Source organism: Cryptomeria japonica, chromosome 7, assembly GCF_030272615.1.
Source record: "Cryptomeria japonica chromosome 7, Sugi_1.0, whole genome shotgun sequence".
Classification (NCBI taxonomy): Eukaryota; Viridiplantae; Streptophyta; class Pinopsida; order Cupressales; family Cupressaceae; genus Cryptomeria; species Cryptomeria japonica.
Window position 1 is genome coordinate 825,887,481 of NC_081411.1, and position 13,734 is coordinate 825,901,214.

Here is a 13,734-nt window from a genome sequence, read left to right on the forward strand (position 1 = left end):
GTGCAAAGAGAGTTTAGGAGGAATTCTCTCCTGTACCTTTGGAAGGGTTAGGAGCGAATTTGACATTTAAGTCCAAATTCTTAACTCTCTCTCAAATTTTCAAATCTATCTTTCACAATTACTCTCCTCCAAAGAGATAGGCAAGTGTATTAGCACCAAACAAGGTCTTGAAGCGTAAGAATCCATCCCAAATGAGGGTAATGATCTCTTTCTTAAGAGATTTGCTCCTATACTTTTGGAAGGGTTAGGAGCGATTTTGACAGTCTTTCAATCAACTTGCCCTTGAAATCTTTCATCGTTCGTGCCTACACTTCGATTATTGCTTCGTCATATTAACTCAAACTCCACAGAAGACAATACTCTGGCCTAACAACTTACAACTTGACCCACACCCTTGACTCATTTGGACTCAAACTCTCAAGACTTCCTTTATAAAATAGACATTCTTCAACTCTCTAAGGCAAGGCCTTACTAAAATTCACATCAGGATTCTAGGCATAGAACTATGACTTCCCCATTCTTAGGGCAGACTCGGCTCTAAAAGGAACCCTAGGGAGAATTATGAGGCAAGCTCTTCAAAAGAAACCCCAATTTACCTAACCTAGGTCATCACTAACTCACTCAAAACACCTAACAAGCAGAGAAAAGCCAAGCAAAGAGAAAGCAAGACCCAAAAAGAGAGGGGTCCCCATTTTGATGGGGCGATGTGTGAGATGGTCACAACAGTATGAAATGCTGGTACGGCAGAATTATGAGGCAAGCTCTTCAAAAGAAACCCCAATTTACCTAACCTAGGTCATCACTAACTCACTCAAAACACCTAACAAGCAGAGAAAAGCCAAGCAAAGAGAAAGCAAGACCCAAAAAGAGAGGGGTCCCCATTTTGATGGGGCGATGTGTGAGATGGTCACAACAGTATGAAACGCTGGTATGGCAGAATTTTTTTGGGGAGTTGGGTATGTTTTCAGTACGTTCATACAAAAATAATATATATATATATATATAGGTATGTATGTATGTATGTATATGTATGTATAGGTATATGTATGTATGTAAACAATAGAATTAAGCTTAGAATGTCAGATACCAATATATATGCCTAACAAAACTGTTACAAATTTCAAATTTTGAAACATAACAATACTAATATAAATTTAGTTTTTAACATCAAAAAGATCAAACTAGAATCACTAAACATTTTTGGAAACATTTCGGCATCTAAAAACACGAACCCCGGACGTACCCACAGGAGATTATTTTTAGAATCCGATTCCGGTCTGTTTCATACTCAGGATCGCCCAAAAAACCCGACGATTCAGCAACTTAGCATAATAGGATGACCTTTCATTTTCCAAACTTGGGTGCCCAACTCATGACTTTTCATCTTTCCAAAGGGGATGCCTAAGAAGAAAATTCTCCCATTGTGCTTTGTAACAGCAACTGAAATGTGTTCACCTCTTTGAAATACAATTACAATTTGTCATAGAAAATAAATATTAAATGTTTTGACTCTCATGTCCTCTAGAAAAATGTTTCTTATTGCATGTTTCCTTATTGACAAGTTGAGATTATTGCCACATAGGATGGCCTGATACAACTTTTCTCAATAATAATATATCCACAATTTATGCATACTACATTCAAATCATTCATAGACTTATCTTGTAGAAGGGATAACATTATGATCCATCATTGATTTACAGTGTTTGTGTTTTGGATGCTGCGGAGTGAATGCTTGTGGCTTGAAATGGATGTGCCTTCCCCTAGATTAGAACTTATGTGGTGTTTATGATAAATATGCAAGTCTCTGTTTAGTATATAAAACTTAAGATGTATATCTGAACAATGTTGTTTGATAGTTGGATATTGCTAGAGTACTGTTTATATAAGTCCTAGTTTATTTTCCAAGTCGTTGATTTTGGTAAGGGGTGATTCTGGTGGCCCAAGTATCTTGCAAAGTAACTGATACTAATGTTCATCTGATGAATTCCCCTATCAATGAAGGAGGTGCCACCATGGGAAGAGGTAAGAATCACGTGGCTTTCGTAACTTCATTAGTAATTCTACTAATAGTTCAATTTCATTCTCAGATTTTGAAAGGTTGCTGAGCAGAGACCTTATTAGGAGCAGACATAAGATTATTTGACAGGGATAAAGGACCTATGAGGCGAGCCCTTTGCTTTTGGCCTATTTGGATATTGATGATGTCATTTTAGAAGAAAACTAGTGGAAGGCTTAAGGGTCTTGCATGAACCTGCACCTTTGCAAATTTTTTCTTAGGAGGGGGCTAAGGTGGCTAAGGTTTAATATTTACCTGGTTTAAAGTTGTAAGATGATGATTCTGGGTATTTCTTTAGTATATTAAAATGAGATATAGGTAATGATGTGCTACATACTTACAAGTATTTCTTTATAATGTTTACCATTTAAAATACCACTAGCTGATGATGGTTCCAGGTATTTCTTTTGCATGGTTAAAATACTCCTAGCTTAATGATGGTTAGAAACTAAAAACATTTCTTTACTATGTTTAAAATTGCTCTAGCTGATAAGGGCTTCTAGTATTGCTTATTAGGATGAAGACGACCCAGCTGAAAGAATACTTGGAATGGGTTAAGGGATACTTAGCTGGCTTTCTTTTTTATATCTTCCTTTGTTTAATCTTTTTTTTTTTAATATTTTTTGTATGAAAAACTTTTGTCTATATATTTGTTTTGGAAGCTTGTTATATTGTCTACTGTTGCTTCTTATTTGAAGTGAGCATCATACTTGATTGAATTATTTATCCAAATCTTCATTCTATGTAAATTTCTTGGTCCAATTTAACTTTCGTACTGAGCAGAGCTCAAGAAATCCCTTTATGCGGCCTTCTCTCAATTTGGAAGGATAGTCGATATTGTTGCTCTAAAGACTATGAAGCTGAGGGGTCAAGCATTCATTGTTTTTGATGAAGTTACAGCTGCCAGCAATGCACTTCGACAAATGCAGGGCTTCCCATTCTATGATAAACCAATGGTAGGTTAATGGTCACTGCAAAATTTTGTTTTTCATATACTCCTTTCTGCTAAACCCTTTTTGTTTCTGCTAATTTTTTATTCCTTAAAGACTTTAAAATATTGACTAGCATTGATTACCAAACATAAATTATTTGTGGTGCTTATACGCATTAATTGTTTTGAGCCTGCTTTTTCTACCATGTAGGATATGCTTGGCTTATTGTTGGAACTGGTTGCTGTATATCCATCACATAGAAAAATGCTTGAGATTAGTCTGTTATTTCTTCAATATAGGCAATGTCAGGCTTGAATGTCGAGTGTGAATTCTTATTACAAAGCTATTAGTAGTAGTGCTACCAGTAAATTCAAGTATCCCTAGGTAAACTGATACGCTTGAATGCCAAGTATGAATGCTTATTATAAAGCTGTTAGTAGTAGTGCTACCAGTAAATTTAAGTTATTGGTGCCACTAGTAAAATGATGCACGTAAAGCAATTAATAAATTTAAAGTGATTGTATTTGTTGCAGCTTTGCAGTATCTCTTTGCTGAAAGCCATTCAAATAATGCTATAACAGCTACTGTGTATTTTATCTTCTTTGTAGATATGTCTCTCTTGCACTTAGTGTGTGACATGCTTGGAAAAGTGTATTCAAATATCAAGCCAACGAGTGTTGTTTGTCCCTATAATTCTGACTCATTATTTTTTGTGTGGCAGAGGATACAGTATGGAAAGTCAAAATCAGATACTATAGCAAAGGCAGAAGGTACATTTGTACCGAGGGAAAAGAGGAAAAAACAGGAAGAAAAAGGTTTGGGGACTCTTTGTTTTTATATTTGTCTGTTACAAGTTCTAAAATGCTGATTAGAAAGCTTCTGTCAGATAACTTTGTGAATTGCAGATCTAAGTTAAAAAGAATTGGGGAGTGGGGGTCAGGAAGAGGCACGTAACATGAGGGTCCTATAGGCACAAGAAACAAAAAAAGTTATGGTATAATATCTAAAAGAAATCTAAATAAAGAAAAGGATGACATAAATTGCTAATTTTGGAATATTGAGAAAGTACGAATCCAATTTGTCTTACCATAGTCAAAGCCACAATTGATGAGTGTTGATGTGCGTTTTGTGACCACACACAGAATAAAGTCTCCCAACGGTCACCTTATCCTCTCTTGATCAAAATCAAATGTATGCTAAGATAGCAGGAAGATAATACTTTGACTCCAAGGTTCCAATTGTGTACTAGTGTCTTTATGTGGATATAGGCTCGTGTGGTGGATGTTTGCTGGTAATTCAAGGGGGCTTAGGTCAGGATCATTCTTTCACTTCTTTGCTGTGGCTGGAACTTCACCATCGAATATAGCAATTTTGTGATGCTTCTACTTTCAATGAACTGAATTAGAATGAACTAAAATTAAAGGCGAAAGGGTTTAGGAAGACTAAGCTAAATCTAGGAACTCAGTAGATAGCAATGTCTAGGATAGGATCAACCACACCTCACTTTGCCACTTTGAGACAACTACATGAAGCGGGTGCAATCTTTAAGGGTTGTGTTTGAAAGATTTCAAATCATCAATGAATACCATCAGAGAACAATATCCATTTAATAATTTGGATTAAATGCACATATAAAATAGCTCAGTCCAACCTTGCACTGTTAATAACAATCAGCTATCAACAAAAGGTATGAACAACAACTACACAAGAAATGGTATCAAAGTTGTTGAATAAGCTAATTGAGGCCATCATATTAATCATTGGATCAAAGTTTATTTTGGCTTGGCTGTCTAGGTTGTCGTCTACATTCATTCTCTCTTTTGCCATATTGTTATGCTCTGCAATGGGTTTTGTAGGAGATGATTTAGTTTCTGCACTCTCTACAAATCAGCCTTGTTTCCTAATCTCCCTCAAGTGATATCTAGTTGCTTTGTCACCTTACTGTAAAAAACTAAAATATGCAAATTTGAACTCTGAATACATAAGTTGGCAAGATCACCAGCTTTGATACCTTTTTAATGTCTCAAGCCAAAACAATAATGCAAATCTGATTCATAACCTTCCACTAACATTTATTATTTGAATAACGACACTATTGGCCCTAGCATTCACTCAAATCTTAGACACCTCAATTTAAAATTACTGTTTATGTATCAACAATATCATTATATTTCGAACAATAAATGACAAATAACTTTTGATCTTCTTTTTTTTTTGGTCAGTAATAATTTGTATTTTATTGCATTATAATATATAGAAATTACAACAAAAATTCGGGCTTCCAGACTGCAAAATAGCCCTACTATGGATATTATCCTTACATTCTTTAACACTTAAGCATCAAACCCTTAGACTCAAAAAACATCATTTACAACAGACCTTTTCCCATTCTGTTAGATTTTCTCGCTTCTTCACACAGGGTGAACTGCATTCCCTATCCTTATATAACCAAAAACCACCCAAACCCTATTACATCTTGCAGAAAGTTGATCCAACTATAAATCACCATACTACACTAAGCACTTTAAAAACCAACTGAAATGATCTTACGACACTTTATAAGACATATTTATATAATAAAACCTTCAACTTAGTCTAAACCGGAGCAGCCCCAACGTTATCTGTGAAGCTTGCCTCAGTCATTCTTCGTTTCCTCACCCCTGACCGCTTGCCTTTAGGAATCATCTCTGGCCATGCCCGTGTCAGTTCATTGCCTTCCTTCTCATGACTCAGAATTATCCCCTTGAGTTTTTCCCAGGTTCGCGCCCTTTCCAAAACATAGGCCTCCTTATCCACCTTCCCAATCCACCGAACAAAGGAAACTATGCCGAATTCATCAACATTCTTAGCCTCTTCAAGACCCTCTGAGTAGTCAAAACCAACCCCAAGCACCACCCACTCCAAAATGGAGTCCAAATCCTCGAGCATTGCATCTTCGAAAATGGATGTAACTGCCCATTTTACCGTTTCTGTGTTTTCACCAATTTCCAGACCCCAAGCTATAACCATTGAAATAATATCCAAATTCACCTTCCACCTTGAAAAATTCTCCATCACCGTGTTAACTGCCTCTGCTTCCTTGAATCTTAAAAGCTCCGTCATTCTATCTTTGCTCACAGCTCCTTTAAAACCCTTCTGCTGCTTTTTAGTGGTTACTGTGAAATTTGCCTCCATATTTTTAAATTTACGAGCACCTCCACTCTGCAAATTCGCCTCCTCCCTACCCTAATATGCTCATGAATATTATCTCTTTGTTCTTTGTCAATATTAACCTGGCTAACTTCATCTTTTTATAGGCCATTCGCAGTTCTTGATTATTGATTTGACATGCCACCCTGCTAATCATGTCGTCGCACTTCCATTATCCTTGGGGAGTCATTACATCTGCCACCTATCTTAACTTGCTCGTCAATCTTTGCATAAGATTTTAAATGTTTATATCCAAGAAAACCTTAATCATTAAAGATTGGGCATCCCATAAACGCTGCCACTTCCATCTGTAGTTGCCAATTCTGATCAGATCATCGTTTCAATTCCTGTGTGAGATTTCAAATCAACTTTCCTAGAGAGGGAGCCGCACAAATTTTTTTGCAAGATGACATCACCCTCCTGACATCACCCATCCCACGCCTGAAAACCACTCATTGCACTGTCACATCTTCCAGTGTTGAGATCCCTTGGAAATCTTCCAGTCTAACTTCACCTTCTAATTCAAAGGACAGAGCCCATTTGGAAAGTCTGTCAACAGTCTGATTACCTTCTCTTCAGATGTGGCTAATTTTGAAATTTTGAAATTTTTTTAACTCCTCTTTAATCAGAGCGATAAATCCTTGAAGATGCCATGCTTTGATCTCCCCATTCATTATAGCCTGAACTATAATTAGGGAGTCCCCTTTGAGATGGAGATTTCAAACACCTTGGATTCTAGCCAATCTAATTGCTAGTAGAGCACCTTGCACATCAGCCTCATTATTCATGCATCTCCTTAGTCTTTTGGCTCCACAATTAATTAAATCTCCATTATCATTCCACATAACAAAACCTGCTTCTACCACACTTCTGCTAGATTGGGTCGCCTCGTCAAAATTTACTTTAAACCAACCCTTTTCAAGAGGTTTCCACCGAGCTTCCAAAGCTTTCTTATTCTGCCCCCTATTATTTGCTTCTGAATATTTTGCCTGATTTTGATTCCCGGCCAGGCTTTCTGAATATTTTGCCTGATTTTGATTCCCGGCCAGGCTTTCTGAATATTCCTGTCCATTAAGGTGAAGGGGGAAGTCACCGAAAAGGATTGGGAAGTAGCTGAGCCTACAACGTCTTCAATAGCCCTATTAATTCTAAGCAGTAGTCTACTTACACCCTCAACCTTATCCTGAAAGATTTTGCGGTTTCGCTCTTTCCAGATCTCCCATATGACTAAAGAGGGGCTTATTCTCCATACACTTGAGAGGGTCGACTTACTTGGTTGCCTTGGCCACTAGAGTTTACATCCAATGAAGCTTAAATATGAACTCTTATGTTGTCACCCTTCAAAACCATTAGGGTTTTGTCCTGAATATGAGTGATCAAAATGGATTCTAGAAGGAATTTCATTTAGTGTAGATGATCATTTGGATGAAATAATGTCCTCTTTTATATAGTCCACAAACATAATAGGTTGGCCTCCAAACTTCAAATTTGAACAATGATCTTGGGTAGGAAAGACTCCAGTTTGGAAGTGGTGGCCCCAAAAAAAGACTATCGGGAATAATACAACACATGTTGGGAAGATAGGTGGGGAATGAAGATAGAAGAAGAGATATTGGGGTTTGGGGGTTAGCCATATCATAAGGTTCAAACTATTGGATGATGCGATGGGCATGATAAGAGGGAGAAGTTTAACAAATACAACAACAAAGTGGGCGATAGACAAAAGGCATGACAAGACAGAGAAGTCTGAAACCCTAATAGGACGAAGGGAACAATGGAGTTGGAAAAAAAGACATACGAAGGGAAGTCACATAATAGACAAAAATAGGGAAGACACAAGTATAGACCTAATAAGTATAGACTTTGATTGATTGAAAGAGGGACATGATAATTGGTCACTTGACTTTTGTTGAATTTTTGATTTATTTGCTATTGATGATGAGCTTGGAATTATGAAAGAGGCATTAGTATCAAAGGAGAGGAAATCTTTGAAGAAGGCCATGGATGAGAAGATGTTTGCCTTGTAGAAGAATTAGACATTGAAGCTGGTTCAATTGTCTAAAGGGAGGAAACTTGTTGGAAGCAATTGGGTTTTCAAGCAGTTTAGTTTTGATGGAATCTTAAAAAATACAAGGCACAATTGGTGGCAAATGGTTGTTTTGAGGTTGAGAGAATACATTTTGGTGAGATTCTCCCACTATTGCAAAGTTAATTTCCATTGGATTTTTATTGTTTGTTGTTGTTGCATATGACCTTGAGGTTGAACGTATGGATGTTAAGACAACATTTTTGCATGGGGATTCGGAAGAGGAACTCTAGATGGCATAACTAGATCACATTATGGTTAAAAGGAAAGGAAAATAAGTTTGCAGGTTGAAGAGGTCTTTCTATGGCTTGAAAAAGTCATGTAGGGTGTGCTGTTAGAAATTAAATACCTATGTTTTCAACTTGGGATTTGTTAGAGAAAACTTTGATTATTGTGTTTATATTAAGCAAGTTGATCATCAATTTATTGTTATCATGTTATATGTTTATGATATTAGTAACATTACGAAAATGAATAAAGTGCTCAAATCTTAGCTTTAATTATAAATTTACATGAAAGATTTAAGAGTTATTTGTTCATTCTAGGAATGGAGATCAAGAGAGATAAAGAGTTAATTGGAAACTTTAGTTTAGCCAAATGAATTATGTTAACTAGCATTTCAAGATGTAGGACTTTAAGCTAGTGAATGTTTCTATTCTAGTGAGAACAATGTTGTTAATGGAAGAGTTTCTCAAGACACAAGATTGAGAAAGAGAACATAAGGCATGTTTGATATGTTAATGTTGTTGGAAGCCTTATGTCTGCAATGATTTGTAGAAGATTAGATATTGTCCAAGCAATGGAAGTCTTGAGTAGGTTTATGTCTAACTTGGACAAGGAACATTGGTTTGTAGATAAGAGGGTCTTAGCTACCAATGAGGGCCTAATTTGGATATAGAGTTGAATCGATGAGGGTCTAATTTGGACATGGAGTTGAATAAACATGGCTTTGTTGACACAAACTGGGTTGGTGGAATAACAATAGGAGGTCCACTAGTGGTTATGTGTTTAATTTGTTTCTCTTTTGACCATAGAAGTTGAGTTCATGGTAGATACTCATGTTTTTAAGGAGGCTTTGTGGCTCAAATGTTGTCTTTAGATGCTGGATTTATATTAGATGTACTAAGGATTGATTGTAATAGTTTGAGTACTATTAGTTTGGCCAAGAATCCTACTTACATTGATGTTCAATATTATCACATGGTAGAGGACAAGAAGGTGTTGATAGAGAAGGTTGACACTTCAGTTAATGTCGATTTTTTTTGGTGAAGCTAGTGAGCGTTACAATTTTTTTGGTGTAGATTTGTTATGGGCATATTTTTGACCCTAGCTTCTCGATTAAGCAAAACAAAAAACAAGCGATTGAGTGAATGAAGAAATCCATCAAATAGAAAAAGGGAGTTGTCAACTAATTCCAAACCAAAAGTAAACACCTTGAAGGAATCAATGAGTACAACCAAAAGATAAACTCCATTTAAACAAAGGATTGGAATAATAGTGATCTTAGGAAGGAGATTGGAAATCGGGTTGTGGGTGCTACTTGAAGAGAGAAGCCTCCCTAACAAGCAATACACCTAAATTTAAGTCTTTAGGACAATTATTAACTTTTGAGGAAAAACGAAATAAACCAACCCCATTATTAGCCGATCCTTTAGCCATATAATTGCCTTAATGAAAGCAATGCTTAAATTCAATTAACTGAAAACCTTCTTGAATATTTTTTATTTTTTTCAATCATACTCTTTAAGTTCATAAGTGCTTGGACCTCATATAAATTGTTGACTAATTGAGTAGATAAAGAATGGAGGACAAAGATAAGAGGAGAAAGACTTAAATGGTAGGTGTTTCTTCTTAGCGACTTGCTTGGTAAAAGAGGAGAAAGACTTGAATTTTCATAATAACCCTTGGTTTATGGGCTCCATTGATTTCTACTTGAATCACTAGATGATTGATTTTGACCCAATAGAAGATACACCCTTAGAGTGCTAGTATGGGTAAGATTCCCCGTTGATGCATTTTTTATGCACTTCGAGCACAAAATAAAATACTAAGCATTCTATCCTCTTTTGAACAAGGAAACTAACTTACTCAAACAAAGAAATATCAAAAGGGAAAGGTTTAGGACAATGATGATAATGAATAATGCTTTGATAGACAAACTCCTTCAAACCAAACTCCTTCAAACTACACAAAACTGATGCGATTCCAAGGTAATGAAAGATTTTCTTACTGTGAACCATTCATTCAAATACTCAATGCTGACACAACTTGAACAAGTATTCACAATCAAACTTAGCCACAATTACAAGGTTCAAACTAGCTTTACACTGCAGCTTACAATCAGCAAACAACAAAAAGTATGAACCAAGGAATTCATCACATATCACCGCATTGCTCCATTATAATCAATAAACTTTTATTTAAAATTTTAATTTAAACTTGAGAAGTAGAAACTATGCAACATGTTTAAATAACACATGAAAATTCACCATATCTTCAATGAAAATAGTATGTTTATTACATCATGTTCTAATAACAATCTCTGTCTTCCCTTCTACTCTACTCCTATTGCTCTCATCTATTAACTTCTAACTCTATTAACCTCGTATCCCTTATAAATGAAAAGTCAAAGCCTTTTATAGACATCCCAATTACAATTCAAGGGCTAGGATTGATTACAAATCAATGGCTGAGATTACATGATGAAACCCTAATTAGGGTTAGTTACAACTAACTCCTCTTCGCCCAAGGAGATCATTACAACATTTTGGACACACGTCCTTTTAGGTGAAGGCCCAATGAGAAAATTGAGTTTTTACATACAATTCAATGCCTTCCACATGTATTGTTGTCTTCTTGGGATGAGTCAGGTTCAATGCACTTGGATGCCTTGACTTGTCATGAATTGATTGGTTGAGTATGAGTTGTCGCCACCTCAGCTACTTGCACGCCCTGCAGAATTGATATCCCATTGCAAGCAATATCTCTTGATACTCAACATTACCCAAGCCTTTGACGAATGTGATTGGTCATATTCCCAAATTATATGATCTTTATGACCAAATTTCATCGTCACATCTCCATACTTGGGAATCCCTCTTCTTGTGATGCCTCTATTCCCCGCATGTCCAGTCTCATGTTTGGAAATCCACCTTGTGTTTGCTACTGTTATGAAATCTTCTTTATGTTTGAGCTAGTCCTCATCTTCACTTTGGAACCTTTGTCTTGAAAATACTAGGTTTCCTTCTTGTTGTTGTAGAGTCATTCATCATGAACTTGGATTTGTATATTCCTCATGATGTAATGCAATCCCTTGGCTTATGCATCATGATGTCACCTTGCATTGTTGGAGTGTTCTTTTTAAAGTTTTGCCACCACACTCCTCCAATGACTTGAAATTGTTGATCTTCATGTGGTAATGTCTTGTGTGCATAGTATCGAGCATCCTTGATGTTGTCTTCATCTATCAGCCTCTTTGCTTGACTTGATCTCCTTTCAGGTTGTAAAGTTGAGTTCTAGGATTCTAGAGCAATAGTTTTGGAACCCAACAGGCTGCATTTCTTGGCAACACCTGTCACTAAAATTGGCATAAATGACCCATGAGTGATTTTGGTGTGTCTTTGCCATTGAGAATTTGGTAGAGAACAGAAAGGAGTGCTCTTCTACCACTTAAAAACTTACCAAACACATTCTAGGTGCCTATTTAGACCCTTTAAACCACTTCACTTTGAAATTACCCTTAAGAAGCACTTCGGGACTATCTCTACCATTTAAACTGGCAAAGAAATGCCATGAGGGCTCTTTTGTTATGTCCGCGACTCAAAAGTTGGCTCTAATTAATGAGGAGCTCTCTTTGACACTTTAAGCCACTTGAAAGGAGGTTATAACTTTCGGTGAGTGCTCCTAGATGATCCTAGGTGCCCTTCTAGAACCTCTTAGCCACTTTTCAATGCCCTAGTCCAAATTTTAAAATTTCTCTTGTTGAAGCTCCAATTTATGTCTTGTTTGGTGTGTTGGAAGGCTCTTTTTGCTAGCTATGAAATGAAACTAGTCCAAACTTATAAGCACAATACCCAAGCACATGGGAGACAAGTATTCCAAGATAACTTTTTAGAGGGGAAAGTCTTGCATCAGATTGGAAATCAAAATTAATGCATAAATTTTTGTATTGGTGCAACAAAATGGAGGTACTTAATTTGATAACAAGTGCATTTTCTATGAGGTACTAGTTGTGAGGGAAGCTAATAATTTTCAAGCCTAATGTGCAGGGAACCTTGTTAGCCCTTTTAAAACTTTTAATTTCTCTATTTTGAGATTGATGATCATTACAATAACCAATAAATTGGCTTACAAATACAAAAATCTTGTACCTTCACATTTTTTCATTTTAGTGGGTACCTTTGTTGAAAATGACATCAACATATCAGATTCACTAGGAATAGACTTGCCCACAAAACCTTTCCACACTTTAGATTCAAGTAGAATGTCTAAGACTTTAGATGCAAAACTAAAGGCCAATTTAACAAAGGAAACCCTCCATCCATTAAAAAATCATCAGAGAATTATAGAACATGTGCACTTTAATTAAACAAGTGCACTAAGAGATATTAGTTGAGGTGTCAAACTAAGCTCCAAGGTAACCTACAACTCATTGCAGTGACAATCATTTTGACTAATCAGTCAACTCGTAATCGAAGTAGTTGAGATTGACTTATATTGATGACTCATTCAAGTCTTAAGTAGCTACCTACCTTAACTAGATGATTAGGATATTTAAGATATATGCAATGTAAATTATTACAAATAAATTCCTAAATTATTATAAACTAGGGTGTAAAGAATAAACTGTAAGAGAGCTGAAGAATGAGGATGAATTGTGGACTATCTGCCCTAAGTGATAGCTTCATTTCTCTATTAGCATTGGCCAAAGCTGAATATAATTGGTTTTATCCAAGGGTTTGATAAAAAATTCAGCAACATAATCCTTGGTGCAACAATATTTAAGATTGATTACTTGAATATAGGTGTGTTTTATATGAAGTGCAAATGGATCTCTATATGTTTGGTGCATTGGGGTTCAACTGGATTGCAAGAGATGTAGATGAGACTCTGATTATCACATCAAAGAGAAGTTGAATTCTGTTGAGGAAGTATCCACAAGGCTTGTAGACATGCTCTGCAATTCTTTATCTCTGTTAAATATAGAGCAAGAGCTGATTGCTTCTTGCAATGCCGAGTGACAAGGTGGGAGCCAAGGAGATAGGCAGTCTGATGTGGACTTCCTATCATCAACATCACCTGCCCAATTGGAGTTAGTGTAGCCCATAATGTGTGTAGAATCCTCAAATGTATATTCAATGCCAAAGTGAATAATACCTCAGATATATTGAAGTACAGTTTTTGCTACTTTCTAATAGCCCTCATGACTATTTAGTGCAAAGGGAGAGAGAAGGTCAGCGACTCGGCAA

The 13,734-nt window shown here is 36.3% G+C and overlaps 1 protein-coding gene across 1 annotated transcript in view; it reads left to right on the forward strand.

The window, feature by feature from the left end:
* The window catches only part of LOC131038972 (U2 small nuclear ribonucleoprotein B''), a 93,259-nt gene that overhangs the window by 22,170 nt on the left and 57,355 nt on the right, over nt 1-13,734 (forward strand). The window contains exons 2-3 of the mRNA XM_057971601.2: nt 2,843-3,015; nt 3,713-3,806. Coding sequence (XP_057827584.1) covers nt 2,843-3,015; nt 3,713-3,806 — 267 coding nt within the window. The remainder of the gene's footprint in view (nt 1-2,842; nt 3,016-3,712; nt 3,807-13,734) is intronic.